The sequence below is a fragment of the Anguilla rostrata genome, chromosome 16 (assembly GCF_018555375.3).
Source record: "Anguilla rostrata isolate EN2019 chromosome 16, ASM1855537v3, whole genome shotgun sequence".
NCBI lineage: Eukaryota > Metazoa > Chordata > Actinopteri > Anguilliformes > Anguillidae > Anguilla > Anguilla rostrata.
The window spans coordinates 14,066,813-14,085,388 of record NC_057948.1 but is presented as its reverse complement, the minus strand read 5'-3'; the positions used below and the strand labels follow the sequence as shown (position 1 = coordinate 14,085,388).

Here is an 18,576-nt window from a genome sequence, read left to right as displayed (position 1 = left end):
CGAGGTTTGACTTATGTTGATATTGGATCAATGCGTGTGTGCTGTGCTTTCGCTCTGTATCTCTGAAGCATTGTGCATTGTGCTGTTACCAGTTCCCACCTGCCTGGCTGCGTCCATCATTAGCTCTCCTGCTGTTTAGCCTGCAGGCTTGAGCAGTGCACTGGGTATCCCAGTCTTTACTTGCCTTGGCCCCCTGTTGAAATATATTACAACACCAGAGTTGATTTTGCCAGTCTTTACTTCACTGTAGTTTCAGAACTCGCAAGTATTTCTGTGTGCGCATGTGTGTGCATATACAGTATGTATCTGCATGCTTGTGTGTGTGTGTGTGCGCACGCGTGTGTGTACATGCATATGAGAGAATGGAAGGAAGTGCGATTTACCTTTCACACATGCCAGTTAAAGGCAATCTCATCTGCCAAGCACCTCTAAAAGGGGGGTTAAACACAGTTATTTTGCAGAAAACTTTCATTTTTATTTGAAATTCACAAAGAAAAATATAAAACAGATAGAAACAGAGATAACAGAGGCTGAATTCCATTCCATTAAACTGTGTTTTCAAATACACAGCCACAAGCAATAAACTGAGCAATAGGCTTCCCAGAGAAGGACAGTGGAAGTATCAGGGATAACAGTAGTAGTTTTCCACACACAGTGACCACCCAAACCCTTCTATGGGGCATGCATCATGTCAGTGGTGGGAAAGCTCCCTCCCAGCCTGCTGACCCCTGTGTGATGGCTGACCGTGCCAGGCATTCCACGCTGTGATGAACTGAGCGTGTGCAGTTCGGCGTGCCGGAGTTACAGCAGGCAGGGCTTTCTGGTGACGGCCTCGGCTGTTTTCCTGGATTCCACAGACATGTGACCGAACCGTTCCCTTAAATCAGTGTTTTTCACATGGCTGATTATCAGCTGATTCTCCTTCCACAAAGGAGCAGCACCACTGCTATGGGACTTTTAAAGGGAAAGGTTACATGCCAGGGTTCCAAGTTCTGGAAATTTTAATGTTTTTAATGTATATTTTTTTCGACGTCATGTTGTGTGTGACCAAGGCTGCACTCTAAGTGGATGCTATGCCTACTGTCTGCGCCTGTCCTCAAGTGTACATCGCTTTCCCGTAACCAGTGACTTTAAGACTGGCACTTCAAAACAATCCCTGTAATGCCTTCTAGAATTAACTAAGGTATGCAGAGACATATTGTATGCAGAGGCTTAGTCATGCTTGCTTTAGAAAGATAGCATCAAAGCAGTTAAATGACTTCAGTTATAAAAGCACTGCAAAACAATGAAAGAACCACAGAAGTTAAAAGCATTGCTACACATTGATGATTACATTACAATGGGATGGTACAGTGGGATATTTGGCATTTGAAACATTATGCAGTAAATTAAATGTTTTTTTCCTCTTATTTTTCTGGGCCTGTGGTTAAGTAGTAGAATTATTAGGTCTGGGGCAGGTCTCAGTTCAGTAGCGTGTGTCTGTGGAATAAGGATTAGACGGTATCTGATGTCATAGAGTAGCACCTATGGTGTTGAATGTAACACAGTTCCTAGCGCTGTTGGGATAATTAGTTTTGTATGTGGATGACATTTTTTATCCCCCAGACCAGACCACATTTTTCTTTAAGTCGAGTTTTTATAATGGCCAGTGAGACTGAATACATGAGTATGAGCTCATTTTTTAAGATCCAGTGCTGGATACATTACACAGTATCTGGCAAATTTGTAATAATAATAATAATTTATATTTTAATTTTACATTTACAGTTGTCATTTTGCAGTAAATTTGAAAGTGTTTTATTTACTTGTGATTTGAATTTCACAGGACACTGGAGGCTCTGGTCATGAAAAGGGAGATGACAACATTGACCTCTGACCTATGAACTCTAACCTTTTGCCTGTGTCTTCTATGCAGTATGCCCGGGTCTGGATCCCGGACTCGGAGGAAGTGTGGAAATCGGCGGAGCTCACCAAGGACTACAAGCAGGGAGACACCGCGCTTCAGCTGCAGCTAGAGGATGGAACGGTGAGGGGGCCAGCACTAGGGGGGCTCGTTACGAGACCTCAGGGGATTGGGTGGTCTGCAGAAGAAGAAAGGGGCAGTTTTGTGTCCCCTACAGGTACTTTTGTTTTTGTTTTTTTTTGCCAGCCAACGTGCCCTAATTCGAATTGTCCTGTTCTCTGGAACTGCGGCCACGTTCATGCGTGAACCCCGAGAGTATGGACACCCGCGCTTCTCCTCAGAAAAACATGGTGGTGTCCACAGTTGCTTCTTTTCAAACCAGAGACTACAGCTCAGCTTGCACGGAGTAGAATCAGAGGAAGACCTGTCATATGCAGCTTTAACATGCAGTCCACCAGCGCAGTTGCTCATCAGCCTATGGAGCTACAGGCCACAGTCGGCACTAGCACAGTCTGTACTCATTTTGAAACCGTGGGGCTCATCCTTTCACCATTGTGGTCCCTTGACTGAATGAGCCACCCAGCAGCTAGGTATTGGGCTTGGATTGTTGATTATGCTCGAACAGTGTGTTTTTGGCGCACTGGGTGCTTTTCATAGAGATGTGCATTTATCTGATGGTGCATGTTGAGACCTGATTAGGATAGAGTCTACACTAAGATGGTGTGTTAGTAAATGTAGTCAGTTTCATATGGTCCCAGACTACAGGGGTTCCTCATTTGACAGCTGGTGTTTATTATAAATCTTTATACTGTAGAAAACTATAGAACAGGTATTGAAAGTGAAGTGGGTTCAGAAAGTGTAATAAACCTGACCTACCCATCAGAACTTTCAGCTGGTGCTCTTTCAGCACACGCACGCACGCACACACACACACACACACGCATGTATGAACAAACACACACATGCATGCACAAACACGCACACACACAAACACACTTGTACACACACATACTCACACCCACAGAGTACATATGGAGGCCCACAGTTAAATGGCTATAATGTTAAACACAAGCTTACACTGAGAAATATTTACAGTATGTAAATGTACACGTGGACATTGTACTTAGAAAGGAGTGCATACTTATATTGTGCACATAAAGACATACAGATTCACTTATTCAGTACATTCATACACACTGTGAAAATATTGCATCATATGCACTGGGGTCCCTGTCCCTGAGCGTAAGAGGAAGTAGTTATCTGGGGCTGAGAAGGCAAGTTATATTTAACTACATTATATTTAGTTATATTTCACCGCTGCATCCCGTCACTATAAAGATAACGTGTTTTTTTGGATAGTTTGGATAGTTGTTGAATAATTATTTATTGCCTTTCCTATCACATGCTGATGATGTGAGGTACATGTCCTTCCTCTCAGGAAGATAGGCAGATCCCATGCACACACGCTTGCACATGCTCACCAGAATAGTCTTTCAGATTCTATTTCTCTGAACGTGGCACACTCTCTAAGAATGATATTTTCTCCACTTTTTGCCCTTTTGATTGCATGTGCCTCTTAATGGCACTGTACTCTGTACTTTGCTGTGATAAAGTTGTTTTGCATCATCTTCTGGAAATTTACTTTCACTAGCCTAGAACTTCCTGATACTGTAGATACTAGAAAAACCTGACATGTTCAGCTTCTCATTAATACTTTATAGCCATCACCTGTCATGACCCAGAATGACTAAAAAAAGTGCCCGAATTTTTTCTGAATCAATACACTTTTTATTTTATGAAAAAGACTGTCAGTGAAAATATTTCTCCATTTTCTTTCAGTCCTTCTTCAACCCTTGTGTTCTGTTTACGTATTGGCTCCAGTGGAACTGTTAACCTGGGTCGGATATACCCAGGACATTATTGCTATACTGAAATAAAAGACTATATATATTATCTTTATCTCAATTCCAAACTATAAAGACAATATATACTGTTGATGGTGGTCATTTACCTCTTCTAGATCACATAAAACAATAAAAGTGCTGTTTTTTGATGCAGACATGATTTATGTAAATCCACTATAAAAAAGGCATGGGAGCATATTTTATCTATGGAAAAATTTCAATGGAGCAAGATTTTCATGCAGTAGATCTGGCAATCTCAATTATTTTTCATTTTTATCTTATCTTCAAAGAATGTAGGCAGAAATTCATAAAGAAAATAGCAACACAAAACATGAACCAAATTTATACCGGTTTGGTCACTGCAGTTCCACCGGTTTGAAATACAGTTCTAAAGTCTCATTCCTCTTTTACTAAAAGTTTAAAACGGGTCAATTTGACCCAAGCCGAACACGTGGGTTAAATTATCCTTGTCTTTCCAGGCGTTGGAACACAAATTGGACCCAAAAACCAAGAACCTGCCCTACCTGCGGAACCCTGACATCCTGGTGGGGGAGAACGACCTCACTGCCCTCAGTTACCTCCATGAACCCGCTGTCCTACACAACCTGAAAGTGCGCTTCATCGACTCCAAGCTAATCTACACATACTGCGGTAAATGCTCCGCTCCATACAGAGTGAGCATGCAATGCTGTGAGGCAGAATGAATCTACTGTGCATTAATGATCATAGACAAGCATAACAAGTAATAATGTGGTCTCTCCAGTAATTTATATTTTCATGGCTTAACTGATTGTACATTGGTTCATGCCTGTTTATCAAGGTAGTTAACTGGAAAAAGAAAAGTAAGGACAAGGTTGTATGCATCACGTTTTCATAAATATGCTGTATTTGCTTGTGTTATGCCTTGTATGGCCAAATAAACACTACCATGGTTTTTCTTACCGTTCAAATACTTCAACCCTACATTCAAAAAAATCACCAAAAGGTTTGTGTCACCAATTAGAAATATACTTTAAATAATACAAAAATGGTTTCGGTCTGCAACTCCTTGGGGTCCAAAATGTTTACTGAACCAAAAGACGCTGATGCATTTCGGAAACCGTGTTATTCGTCAAAGTGAATGTAAACCATGCATATGATAAACTTCTGTTATCTTTTCTAATTCTGTGCGAGATCCATTATGTATGAATTCGCTATTTGATTTTTCTCAGGTATTGTCTTGGTGGCCATCAATCCCTATGAGACTCTGCCCATCTATGGAACAGACATCATCAATGCGTACAGTGGGCAGAACATGGGGGACATGGACCCTCACATATTTGCTGTAGCTGAGGAGGCATACAAGCAGATGGCCAGGTCTGTTGTATGTTTGAATCCTTCGACTGTCATCCTTTTATTAAAATGAAATGACATGTGCCTGAGGCTACATTCCCATCCTAGCTTAGACCTCCATCTCCTTCACTAGCTTGACTGCTGGTAGATCTGTAGGTAAGCTTTGTAGGTTATCACACTCTCGGTACAATGCAGCTTGGCTAAAAATAGGCCTGATCTTTGTTTTACACCTTTTTGCGCCTGAGGTGTCAGTGGCAGCGTGCGGATTGGGAGGGGCATGAGCGTTGGTCTCCACAGCAGGGGCTCCCCTAGGTGCTAGTGTCGCTCAGAGTGCCTGGTCTCTGCTCACTGTGCAGAGGACCAGTTCTCCTGCTTCCAAAACAAGCAGCTCTTCTGCCGATCCAGCTGTACCGACTAGCATTGATTCTCCTCCAACAGACATTCTGTAATGTCAGCCACCAGCACTCCCAACAACACAGTGTTCTCCCTCAAGAGCAAGCTTGTAAAAATAGAAAGTACAATTGCTTTTGCATTTCCCCAGCTTGCGTGTTAGAATAGCAATAAAGTGTTAGAAATGTATGCTATATTAAGGTATCCAAAGCAACCTTGATAGTACTGTACACATGAGAAGTGTGCTTATTTTGGTGTGGGTTTACAGTATGTGGACAGTTCCTGGATGCATTTTTCCCCTGGGGTTTCCTCCAGCTGACTTGTTTGTTGTTCTGTCCACCTGCCCTCCACCCTTTCCCTTTCAGGGATGAGAGAAACCAGTCCATTATTGTCAGTGGGGAGTCTGGCGCAGGGAAGACGGTCTCAGCCAAATATGCCATGCGGTACTTTGCCACAGTCAGTGGCTCTGCCAGCGAGGCCAACGTGGAGGAGAAAGTGCTGGCTTCCAACCCCATCATGGAGGTGAGACAGTTCCATGGCTGCTCATTTGAAAAGCATTGCCATAGTTTTCTGCCAACTCTTTTGGACAATTTGGAAAATGAACTGTGGATTTGCATCTGTTTTTGGAGCTGTTGTGTCCATTTGTGAGATGTTGGGATTGTGTGCGGTGAGCTGTGCTACTGCTCTCACAGCGAAGGCAGTAAAGCCATCGCCTGCTAGCCCTGGACAATGTGAGTGAAACGCGGACATCGCGTTGGACGGTACACAAAGGGGTCGGATGAAACCTATTGAGGACCCACTCACCCCCTATTTCATGCCAGATTGCCTTAGGATGCCTTGTGCTTAAGTGACTTTAAGAGCTCTGCCTGGTAGGTCTGAGAGCCGGAGAGCATGCGTGTGTTGCTAAGCGCAGAGCCTTCTGGGGAGGCAGAGGTAGGGAAGAGAAACGAGCCTCCGGGGGCCCACAGGGCTGCTACTGCAGCCGTCCTCCTTCACTCGCCTCCGAGAGAGACCGCTTACATCACTCTGTTCCCCTGGTACCGAACTAGGCCAGCGGGTGACTTTGAGCAGGACGATAGAAAGGTAGAAGTGGTTGGAATAGTCTCCTAACTGGACTGCGTTAAGGGAGGGCGCAAAGCCTGATGCAGGCGGATATTCACAGCCAGAATGTGAACAGAATTTTATGAAGTGTTTGCGTGTTCGTTTTCACACGCTGGGCATTTTGCATATCTGTTGGGCTGTTTGCATATCATTAAAAAAACCTGTGAGGGCGCTGAACTGTAGAAATTGGCTCACCTTTGCTACTAGTAATTTCTCAGTGAGAACTTAATGCCACCTATCTTTATTACGTCTCCTGTTATCAGCAGGGAGGCAGGCCGGCCGGACGGCGGTTAAAACCACAGCAGGCTTTTAGTCCACCTGACAGAGCAGTACAGTGGTGGCTGATCCCTGCAGCGTCCCTGCAGCTTGGCTGCTTGGCGCAAACGTTTTCATCAGCTTCTCACTTAGGCTCACGGCGAACAAGTGAGAGAGGGGTCAGGATATGTGCGTTGAATTCCGTGTGTATCCCAGCCCCGGTGATGCAGACGACCAGTCCGAGAGCGGTTGTGTCTCATTAAAGTAATCAGGTTCTGCCTGGGCCTGGGAACGAAGGTCTGTGCTGCGTTTTCTGCGCATGAATGCACAGGAGAGACAGGAGTAATGTGATTGAATGAATGGATTCTCCTCCTCCTAGGGTTATGCTCTTGATAATGATAATAATAATAATAATTTGAACATAACCAATTTTAAACATGCTTATTGACACATTACTTGTTAAGTATCCTTCATTCTTTCTTTTTCCCCTTTTTTTTATGCTTTTTTTGTTCCTACATCACTGGCATCTTCTCCGCCCAAATTTTGAAGAGGCCCAATCACCCAAGTTAAAAAAGTAGTCAGCCCCGTATGAGGTCACCTACTGTATGCCAAAAGGAGTAGCTCAAGGCACATGTGGCCAAACACACACTGCAGACAGGAAAGAACTTCAGCAGCAAACTTCTGTAAAACTGTGATGGGTGGCATTGTGTTCTTCTTAATTTATATTTTTCTCAAGCTATTTAATGTATCACCATTTTAGTTTAACCAATTTGAAGCACCACCTTGTGGTGGTAGGCTACTGTGTTAGTGTTATAATGCCTAAGTATCTAAGCATAGCTTTATAAGTAAACATTGTTACAGTAAACATTTAGTTGTTATTGTTAATATATAATTTTAAGCCCCCCCCACACTCATGTTTGGACATATGACACATCACTCCCTCTGCACACCCCCTGGCCGAGCCCTCCGTCCCTGGGAAAGGTAGACGTTAGCTGCCTGGCCCCCTGCAGAAAAGCGCCTGAAGGTGCAAGCACTCTGACTGACCTGTCACAAATCTGCCCCAGCGGGGTGCAGGGGGGCCCAGCAGCTCAGCCAGCCGGCCTCCTGCCTCAGCTCTCCCTGCTGATGTGGCAGTAGCTGCTGGGGGCAGCCTGGGACAGAGAGCCTGAGGGACTCCATGGCTCTGACTGAACTGCTATTCAGAATAGTAGTCTCAGCGGGTCGCTGGCAGCCAGCGTCACCTCACACAAGCAGCTGATTTCAGCAGTCAGTTCTTTTTTAAACTCTGCCTGAATAACTCTGACTGGTGGTTTGTAATAAAAAGGTTATCATGAATATAGGCCTGTTTGAAAACTTATTTTATTAAAAATGGAAGTTTGCTTGATTAAAAAAAAAAAAATCAGGCTGCTAATTGTGGTTTGATCTAAATCACAAAACATGATTGTTCTCTTTCTGACTTAGGCTATTGGAAATGCAAAGACCACCAGGAATGACAACAGCAGCAGGTTTGGGAAGTACATCGAGATCGGCTTCGACAAGCGATACCGCATCATTGGGGCCAACATGAGGACGTACCTGCTGGAGAAATCCAGAGTGGTGTTTCAGGTCAGCACTTTCATCTGATGTAATAAGTACGATTATTTGGGCTCTCAGGAGTCACTGTTCATGTATGCAAGCTGGGCCTATAATCACACATTGCAGTCTGAGCTGGATTTCTACAGCTGACTATTACTGAATATCCTTAGTGGCAGGACCAATTGGCCTCATCCCGCCTGAGATAGGCTGGGTTTGTAATATATTACCTCCAGTACACCAGGAATGTACGCTCCTTTGGTACGGTAGCTTTGCTGAAGTACTTTGTGGCCTGTGGTGTGTACAGTCACATAGAATACAGTATAGAGAATCGGTGCACACTCTTTGGCTGCAGTGCTGCTTGTGTGGGTGTGTAAGCCTCTTAGTAATACTGTAGGACTTTGTGCATGTGCCCAGTTCGGAGAGGAGGTCCAGATGTTGACTGGCGCAGTGTCAGCTGCTCGTCTTGTCCTTCCTCGGGTATAGGCAGACACACCACAGAGATACCAACCCAGACTAATTACTAATCAACTGCTGTCCATATCATATTTGACTAGATCAAGCATCAAAAACAAGGCCCGCATCACTCCCTTGCCCAAACAAGAGGAGCACTGTTTGCTTTTAATGGCGGACTGTTAACGGGATTTGATGCCAGATATATATTTTTAAACCTCCGGAAATGAAAGTTGATTTTTCAATCTATTCGTTCAAGTTGTTTCACCTCCCCCTTTCTGATGAAGTATACAGTGGAGTCTTCTGTGTAGTGTGTGCCCTGCTGTGTGGAGCTGAGGAGAGTACCTCTCTTCAGGGTAGCAGTATTCATCGGCCAAAGCTGGGGTTTATTTAAACAGGGACTCAACAGAGGAGGGACTGTGACGTGCATATGACGCGCCACCTCCCCAGTTGTATTTGCCAGTTGATGCAAGCCCTGTATTACTTTGAGTATTTCTTCACCAGCCGCTAGGGCTTGACACGTCTGTAAAGAAGCCGTATGTGGTACCACTTTCACCTGTAAGGAGTAGTGTTGGAGCCTTGGCTTTCCAGAGATTATGACTCACAGCATTAGGTATCATAAGACTATCTAATAGGAGCATATATCAATAATACCTAACTGTATTCATGTGCTGTAATATAGATCTCACAGCACTTTGCAATAATAGGGTTGGCCAACCTCTCTGCGGTAGCCATTTTGCACCATAATATTCATTTAATCGGTCCTCAGTCACCACTCTCAGACAAGAGTGTGGTATAACATCTCATCTAAAAAGGTGTCTCCTACAAAACAGCGTCCCCATGAGCTCAGGAGCTTTGGGTTTGGTCTTGGCTGAGAGGGAAGAATGCAGTTGACTGACCCAGCAGCAGGCTGCTTTTCCTGCATCTCCCATCCAAGTCCTAACCAAGCCCAGACCTGAATAGCTGCTGATGCCAGGTAGAAAAATGCAGTGGGATAGTATTACTGCTGATGAGGAATTTCTCCGCCTGGTTTTGGAAAAGGTGACTGTCAGTGGCAGATATTTAGTACATCAACATTGCCTGTAAACCAAAGCATAGCCCATGTTTGTCGTGGTTGCTCTGTTTAGCTTTTACAGCTAAACTATAGTTTAAATGCCACTATAATTGATTTGCAGCATACCTACTGGTTTGCATATCGCGGGTGGCAAATTGTGTTAGAAATGTCATGTCAGTTTCCATACGTAATATATTTTTCTGTTGCATTCTATGGCAGTAAATGACACTGGATGACACTGAAGAGCTTTAAAGAAAACAAACCTTTTACGGCACATTATGATAAGGGTTAAGTTTCCACCCTGTCTTATATAATGCTGCTGTTGTGTGACGGTGGTGTAATGCGAATTCCTGAAATGTCTCTTTCCCTTAACACCTGAGGGGAGGGTGTGGCTGCTGGATTCTGACAGCCAACTGGCAGGGTTAGTGACCTGACAGGGGGCAGACGATCAGCTGAGACCTTCCATTATTAAAACCCATTTAGGACTGTTTCTGTGAAACCTGTCTACAGTTCACCTCACTAACTGCCCTCATTTCTAATGCTTCTCAATGTTAGCACTTCATGCAGTATTACGTAGATATGTTTGTTGTGCTATGGTTTGTATTAACCCATTTCAATGCACTTACATGCTATGCTTTATAAATTTCTTTTGGTAATCTGTATCTGATAGATTGATATAAAGAAATGGTCATTATGTGGCACATATGGCATGTCCAGTTGCAAACCCATGCAAAAGTTCTTCATTGGATTGAATGCATTATGTGGTAAAGCTAAGGCAGTTTTCTGACCAATCAGCTTCACTGGATATTATTTTGCTGGGGAATTACTGTCGGTACTGAATTGGCCAGGGAGGAGAGAATCAGCTGTGGACTAGAAGCTGAACCACTGAAATGTTACTCTGGAAATAAAATAGAATGTGACTTGTTGTCAGGCTGTGGTGAATTAGAGCTGCATTCATCCTTTCTGTCATGGTCACACTTTCAAGCTTAATCTATTCTTTTTAAACATTGACACTAGAGGGAAAACAGGTGTCTGTAAGAGGGGTTCACATCTTCAGTCATGGATAAAACAGGCTGTGGTAGACACTGATTGACAGGAGTGAGTGAGAGAGTGTGAGTGAGAGTCTGTATGACTACAGTCACCACCCCTTATTAGTCCCAGCTTCTGAGGGTACAAGGTTCCAAATTTTAAAATGGGAATTTTAGCTGTTGCCTTGCATGATGTTAAACGCTGTGGTGTGCTTTCCCTGCAATGATTTAAATGCCCTTCTTTTTTCCTCCGTTTCATTTTTAGGCAGATGAAGAGAGAAACTACCATATCTTCTACCAGCTGTGTGCCTCTGCACATTTGCCTGAATTCAAATCCCTTAAGTTAGGTAGGTGATTTTATTCAGTGAAAAGAGAGTGAGAATCATGTCATTAGTAAGTGAAAAACAAACGTAATGATATTTGACATATGCAAAATGTCTTCTTTTTTAAGCAAAATTTTGACTCTTACATATTAATAGGGGAATTACTAAGTGTCTGTTACACTTTGAGGTTTTAAAATAAATTACATATGGAACAAGAGACTGACTACTTTTTCGTCTGTAGATACAATACCTAATCATCTTGAGGTGAAGGCAGTAGCGAGTCTGAGCACAGACATGTGTTTCCTATAGCTACCACAGGGCCTATCATCACACGCATCCTGAAAGCAGTGGGGGGCTGAGCCGATCACAACACTCCCATGGCAAAGAGGCAGACACCTGCTTCTGTGCCATAGAAACGCACAGCTGACACTGTCAGCACGCTTTCACACTGCCTCTCTGTTCCATCGGCCCCTTGGTTTGCTACCGCCCCAATAATGGAAGTGTTTCAATGCAAATTGGGCTCCTGTTGCCTGGCAACAGGATGCAGTTGCTATAATGTTAGAACACAACTGTTGGAATTTGCCTGGTTATCTTATGTTATTTACTGAGGCCCCAGAGAGCTAACTGAAATTAAGCAAAGGGCAAGAGGTACTGTTGTCCAGGAAAACACTTTAATGGCCTTTGTTATACCTATTTAACCACTCCTCCCAGTTGTCCCATATGGTAGTTATTGGTATATTAAGAAATTTTAATTTTCTCTTTCTAATTCAGTGCAGTTCAGTGGTGAAAAGCATTTTATTCCCTTTTATTTTCTCTAGATTATGCCAAACATGTAAATGTGACATCGTTTGTGGTATTATTGTGTGTGCCTTAGAAAGACAGGAGTTTGTGTGGTCAGTAAAATTCATAACTATTGCTAGCAGGATTTAGTACTGTCCTTTGAGGCTAAGGTCTGGTGTGTGTGTTTGTCCTTCTACAGGAAGTGCTGATGACTTTCACTACACCAACCAGGGTCAAAGCCCTGTAATCGATGGCGTGGGCGATGCCGTGGAGCTGTCCACCAGTAGACATGCTTTCTCTCTTCTGGGTAGGGATGCCTGTACCTTGCATGGCTGTGGAGGTGGAGCGGCTTGGCATTTATGATATGATCTGATTCAGAATTAAAACCAGTGGAAGACATTTTTTTTAGCTTAGTACAATGTCTGTTTTCTGGCATGTTGCATCTTTGTTTAAATTTTGTGTTTTTTTATTTATTTATTTATTTATTTATTTATTTATTTACAAATGTATTGATAATAGGTATTGATAATATTTACACCCTGCCCAGCACTGAGAAGTGACAGATGCCTTACAATATTTTTAAAACGTTTCAATTAAATATCCATGTCATGCTTATTTTGTAAATGAATTATAGTTTGAGTTTAGTTTATGCATTAAAGTATTTTTTGATGAAGGTATTGTTTATATATTTTCTTAAATGTCTTCCTGGTTAATTGTAATTACATATAATATCCCTTTCAGGGATTAATGAATCCTCTCAGATGGGCCTATTCCAAATTCTCGCCGCGATCCTTCACCTTGGCAACGTGGACGTGAAAGATCGGGACGCGGACAGCAGCAGCATCCCGGTGAGTTCAGGCACAAGCCTGTCCCGCGTAGAAACACGCTGCCCCGAAAACATTCCACTCTGTGTATGATGTGTCTCAACACACCCTCTGAGTGCAGTTCTCTCCAGTGGTGTGTTTGTGATTTCATTTGGTCTCGGACATGAATGGCGAAGTAGGGGGGTGGTAGAAGCTGAGTTAGAGGAACATTTGGCCCTTTAGTTCAAGGCCGAAACCATGTAACCAAAAGTATAGGGCAGATAGAGATGGTGAGGCTGTGGAATGCTGGAATGAGGAAGTACAAGGGTGAGGGATTTTTACGCAAGTGGAAGGACCAGTTAAGCACAAGATCGAGGAACTATTGTCTTCTATTTCAGTTTTGCTCAAGCATTGAACGGGAAATATAGTTGCACAGCCGTTAAATTGCTATGGCAATGTTTGTATGACTCTGCAAGACTGTTGACTACAGTTGACACTGACACATTGAGGAATGGATTCCAGGCTTTTGGGCGTGTCACTGCACCAAGGGCTAGAGGCTACACAAGGGTTTTTATACTTTGGGAAGGACCTGTTGTCCAAAATCTCCATTCTATTTCAGCCCAACAACAATCACCTGACCATCTTCTGCGACCTCATGGGGGTGACATATCAGGACATGTCCCACTGGCTGTGCCACAAGAAGCTGAAGACGGCTTCAGAGACCTACATCAAAACCATCCCCAAACTGCAGGCCATCAATGCCCGGGATGCCCTCGCCAAACATATTTATGCCAAACTCTTCAACTGGATCGTGGACCATGTCAATAAGGCCTTGCATTCCAACCAAAAACAACACTCCTTCATCGGAGTCCTGGACATTTACGGGTGGGTCTCTGATTGAGTAATGGATACCCTGCCTGAGCCAAGTACAGATGTGGTCTGTGTCTAAAACAGTTGCACTCATTCTGCCAGTTAGCAGAAGTTAGTGAATTGTTATAAAGTATGTGTGCATTTATTCATATTTTTTCCACACAGTACGACACATACCTACTTAGTGTGGAAAGAATTGGAGATCTCTGTGCCACGTGTTTGGTGTCTATATTTATGCATGTAAGAGATCCAAGAACAGAATGGTTAATAATGCAATTTGCAAATTAAATTGATTAAGATTCAATAGAAAGAAGCTGCAGTGTTTTTCGGATTTCTACAAGGGTAATGTAACCTGAATTTGGAAGAAAAACAATGGAATGTGAAACCATGTATTCTGAAAACAAGATTCAATTCTATGTATGCTATGAACTTGTGTGACACAGTAGTTTGCCGCTAGTTTACAAGTAGCTTCATCCACACTTTAACTACAAGGCTGCCTCTTACTGTCACTGTTCTTTGTTTTTCTCTCCAGGTTTGAAACATTTGAGATCAATAGCTTTGAACAGTTTTGCATAAATTATGCTAATGAGAAGCTCCAGCAGCAGTTTAACATGGTGAGAGCCTTATTCACTGATAGCGTCCTGAAATAGAGCTTTTTAATCTCCCTGCTATTAAGGTTGATGTGCTGAATAATTATGTGCCGTATCCTAGATGAGACAGGCCTACAGCTCTGTAATTCTTTGACAGGTACCGACCTGCAGATACAGTATTATCGTGTGCCTTTGTCTGCTCTCTGTTACCACACCTTTGCCTGCATCTGTAATATGGGTTTTACACAGCTGTTCACATCACTGCAAAGAAAACATTTGCTGTACATATTCATGTTTTCCATTTGCCTCAATTCAGCCTGAGACCGTGTGAGCCTGATAATGTGTTGGTTTATATGGTTCTGCTCGTGGCGGCCTGTATTAACAAATTGTGAGCGTCATCCGTGGGGAAAGGATGTGTGAGATACAGGCTAAAGAGAGGACCGCTGCTGCCATTGTACTTGCCATCATTAGTGTCCCATTAGTACAGCGGTGGCACCTCTGGTGTGAGGTATTTGACTTGAAGGGTGGTTTATTGTCTGGTGCTGTGCTGAATGGGCAGTCAGGTTGAAAGCTGTGAAAACATACTGTCTCTGCGGTTCCTTGCTTCTCCAGCATGTCTTCAAACTGGAGCAAGAGGAATACATGAAGGAGCAGATCCCCTGGACACTGATCGACTTCTATGACAATCAGCCCTGCATCAATCTGATTGAAGCAAAAATGGGTGTTCTGGACCTTCTGGACGAAGAGTGCAAGGTGCCATTTGCAATGACAACGAGGCAGAACATATTCATGGGACCAGATCTTTATCACACACACGTCTCTCATTTACATTCACTGGACCTTGTCTTCTCACTCACACAAACATGCGCACAGACCCATGCATGCGCGCACACACATGCATGCACACGCATGCACACACTATCACACACTTAAACACATACATGCACAAACACGCACCATTTATTGATTGCAGACATTCGTTTTATGTTGTGTGCGTTCAGTGTGTTCTCTTATATCCAGTTGTAGGGAGCTGTGTCATGTCGATGCTGTTTCTCAGTCTCATTGCCCTTGACCTCTTCATCCCCTTCCAGATGCCCAAGGGATCTGATGACAGCTGGGCACAGAAGCTGTACAACACTCACCTGAAGACCTGCACCCTTTTCGAGAAGCCCCGCATGTCCAATAAAGCCTTCATTATCCAGCACTTTGCAGACAAGGTTAGCACACTTACCTCTCCCCCTCTCTGCAGACATTTCTCAAGTGTGGCAACAAGGCTGAATATATAGACCTCTATATGGGTCAACAGCTTAGATAAGTAGTGTGTGGTTCTGAAGTGCGTAGAGCAGTCATTCACATTCTGTACAGTGCTGCATGTTTTACATATTACTGCCTGCTACTTTCGAGGTCAGTACTGAATCTCTTTTGGCAGTTATGGGTAAAACTATAAAAGCGTGGCGAACGTTCGCTCACAGCCAGGCCCCTGGATGCAGCCCATGCCTCAGCGCGCTTGCTGACCGTCTGCCTCTCGCCTCCCGTGTTCGCTGTAAATCTGGGTCACTCTCATTGTGAATTTTTTAAATTTTTATTTCCGTCTCCTCAGGTGGAATATCAGTGCGACGGTTTCCTGGAGAAAAACAAAGACACCGTCAATGAGGAGCAGATCAATGTGCTGAAAGCGAGCAAGGTTTGTAATGCCGTGCTGCCTGTCTTTGATTTGTCAGCTGTATGCCTGTAGTGTCAATGGTCATGAGTTACAATATTTTGTATTGCCTTCAGTAAGAAAAGGGCATTAGCAACTTCCCTTGTTTTGTGCTAGATATCGATTCCAGTGATAGTGTTACTTGAGCAGGAATACATCCTTTGGTGTGCTCATTTGTAAGAATATTTCCTTTTCTTGGATGCCTGACCTCAATACCTTGTTTCCGCACTAGAAAGGTCAAGAGCAATGGCTCCCTCTGCTGTCCTGTTTTTGTACATGTTTCATATGAGCAAGAGAATGCAAGATAATTTTCAGTCTGCTGGAAAATTCACAGCCACATCCACATAATTGATTATTTATGATTTTACAGTGCAAAGAGATTTGTATGAAATGTGAATGTTTGGTTAAAGTGTGATGCTGTAATGCACTTTTGTACAGCGGCATTTGTCAACTAAATTCAGACTCTCAGACATAGCAGTCTGATGTGACCTGATCCAGGATCTTCCAAACATGTGGCTTCCAAACAGGCACTGAGTCTCATGGTCAGCTGAGCCATGCCCTAAAGTTGCATTAGATAGTTGTACAGGGGGTGAAGAGTGTTCAGAGATGGTTCTTGATTTCCATAGTAACTGGGTGTCATTTTGTGTGAGGACAGAAGAGGAGCAGTGGTGTGAATTGTGTTCCCATTCTGAGGATCATGTTTATCAGTTTTGAAATCTTAACTCCAAAACCACCGTTATGTAATGTAGTCCTAGTACCATACAGCTATATACAGTAGTTCTAGTACAGTATAGCTATGTTCAGTAGGCCTAGTATGATACAGCTATGTACAGTTGTTCCTCTGACATACTGGCTTGTGGATGTTGTTGTGAAGCAGAGCGGTCAGTGTGGAACGTAACATTAATGTAACTGAGATGGCGTATAGAAGTCTCTGTTCCTTTAATGGCACACTGAGGCCTTTGGCCAAGTGTCAAAGTTATCACAGTTTCACCTCAGCTCTAATTAGAAGTGCTCTTTCACTCTGTTTCGATTATTTGGGGTAGTGTGTTCCTTAAAGTCAAATGATGCCAACCTGATGGTGCTGTTGCCATTCCAAACAAAGCCCATTAGTGCTGTTTGGCTCTTTTGGCTCTTCTATAGAGAACCGCTTGTCTAAATGGGTGTGGCTGAAGTGGTGTGCGGTACGGGTCTGAACAATATTTAGCTAACCCATAACACATAATTTTTCAGCACATTTGAATTTGACTGCCAGTTTTTCTGTGAAGAACTTCTAATATGGATTATACATATTAATGATTAATATAAAATTACAATGTGAGAAAAAAACCAACCATGTTCATTTAAATTTTGTTTGCTATTTCCCTGAAATGTGTGTAGTTGTATTGTACATGCATTGTCACGCTTTTATTTTTCTGTCCGTGGGTGCTGTGGACTGTGCTACATAGCTACCTGTGAGCACTGCATTTGGTTTTTGGGTCTCTCAAAACAACTGAAATAAGGAATATAAATGGGTATATAAATTATATTCCAGCCTAAACTGCCTTTAATGTCTTTAATTCTAGTTGTACCGTCATGACAGAAATAGCAATATAATTAAAAACTCATGGTATTGGCTGCGACAAGAACCATAATGTTATCAATGACTCTGACACCAAGAGGTCTTCAAGGCTTTTTTGACATTTATTAGCCTATTGGCTTTTTGACACTTATTAGTCTATTGGCTTTATTCTTGCAATTCAGTTTGCAGAACAGTTTGAATAAATGCAGTGATTTGTACTGTCAGGTGATATATGTAGCTATACTGCTATACTGAGCCTAATTAGAATCCTGACAGTGTCAGTACCGGTTGTGGGCAGGAGTGTCATGAGGCGGTACATAACTGGCCATAGCATTGCCCAGGCTGGCGGGATGCTCCCTGCTTCATTATGAAATAGCAGCTCCTCTGGCTGATCATTAGAGTGTGTAGTCCTTCCTTCAGACTAATTACTGCGCAGCCTCGCTGGAAGCCTGCAGAGCTGGAAAGTAGTGTTAAGAGCACTTGTCAATGGGGATAAATGGGAATTAGAATAAGAGGGGATAAAAGGCTGTTAAAAATGAATTTGGTTATTTGATTGTGAAAGCTGCGAAGTAATATACTTGCCATGTTATGCAATCTGATGTGCTTAAACATAATCAGTTTTATTTTTAAGCCTCGGCATAGACGGTCATTAGAGGCCAACATTCTCACTGCAAGATTTGTTTCAGTGGTAAATACTGTGAATATTTCATTCTTATTTCAGTTGGCTCTTCATTTAAAGTGATGTGACCCAGCTTAAAATGCAGCGGATGATAGCCGGTAGCTAGCTGCTAGCCTTTCCTATAGTGTGTTAGTGTGAGTGAAGTCACATGCATTGCATACACTCAAATATATCTGTATGATTTTGACTTCACATTTTTAAATTTGTTTTCTTTGTTTCATTCTCCACTCCTTCTCGGTGTGTGTTGTCTCTCCCTCCCTGACAACCTTGTTCCGCAGAAGG

The 18,576-nt window shown here is 43.0% G+C and overlaps 1 protein-coding gene across 7 annotated transcripts in view; it reads left to right on the top strand.

The window, feature by feature from the left end:
- The window catches only part of myo5aa (myosin VAa), a 55,653-nt gene that overhangs the window by 12,599 nt on the left and 24,478 nt on the right, over nucleotides 1-18,576 (top strand). For all 7 annotated transcript variants that reach the window (XM_064313670.1, XM_064313669.1, XM_064313674.1 and 4 more), the window contains exons 2-14: nucleotides 1,916-2,026; nucleotides 4,287-4,458; nucleotides 5,019-5,163; nucleotides 5,895-6,051; nucleotides 8,347-8,490; nucleotides 11,258-11,339; nucleotides 12,295-12,402; nucleotides 12,837-12,943; nucleotides 13,518-13,783; nucleotides 14,301-14,382; nucleotides 14,971-15,111; nucleotides 15,450-15,575; nucleotides 15,959-16,042. In XM_064313670.1, coding sequence (XP_064169740.1) covers nucleotides 1,916-2,026; nucleotides 4,287-4,458; nucleotides 5,019-5,163; nucleotides 5,895-6,051; nucleotides 8,347-8,490; nucleotides 11,258-11,339; nucleotides 12,295-12,402; nucleotides 12,837-12,943; nucleotides 13,518-13,783; nucleotides 14,301-14,382; nucleotides 14,971-15,111; nucleotides 15,450-15,575; nucleotides 15,959-16,042 — 1,725 coding nt within the window. The remainder of the gene's footprint in view (nucleotides 1-1,915; nucleotides 2,027-4,286; nucleotides 4,459-5,018; nucleotides 5,164-5,894; nucleotides 6,052-8,346; nucleotides 8,491-11,257; nucleotides 11,340-12,294; nucleotides 12,403-12,836; nucleotides 12,944-13,517; nucleotides 13,784-14,300; nucleotides 14,383-14,970; nucleotides 15,112-15,449; nucleotides 15,576-15,958; nucleotides 16,043-18,576) is intronic.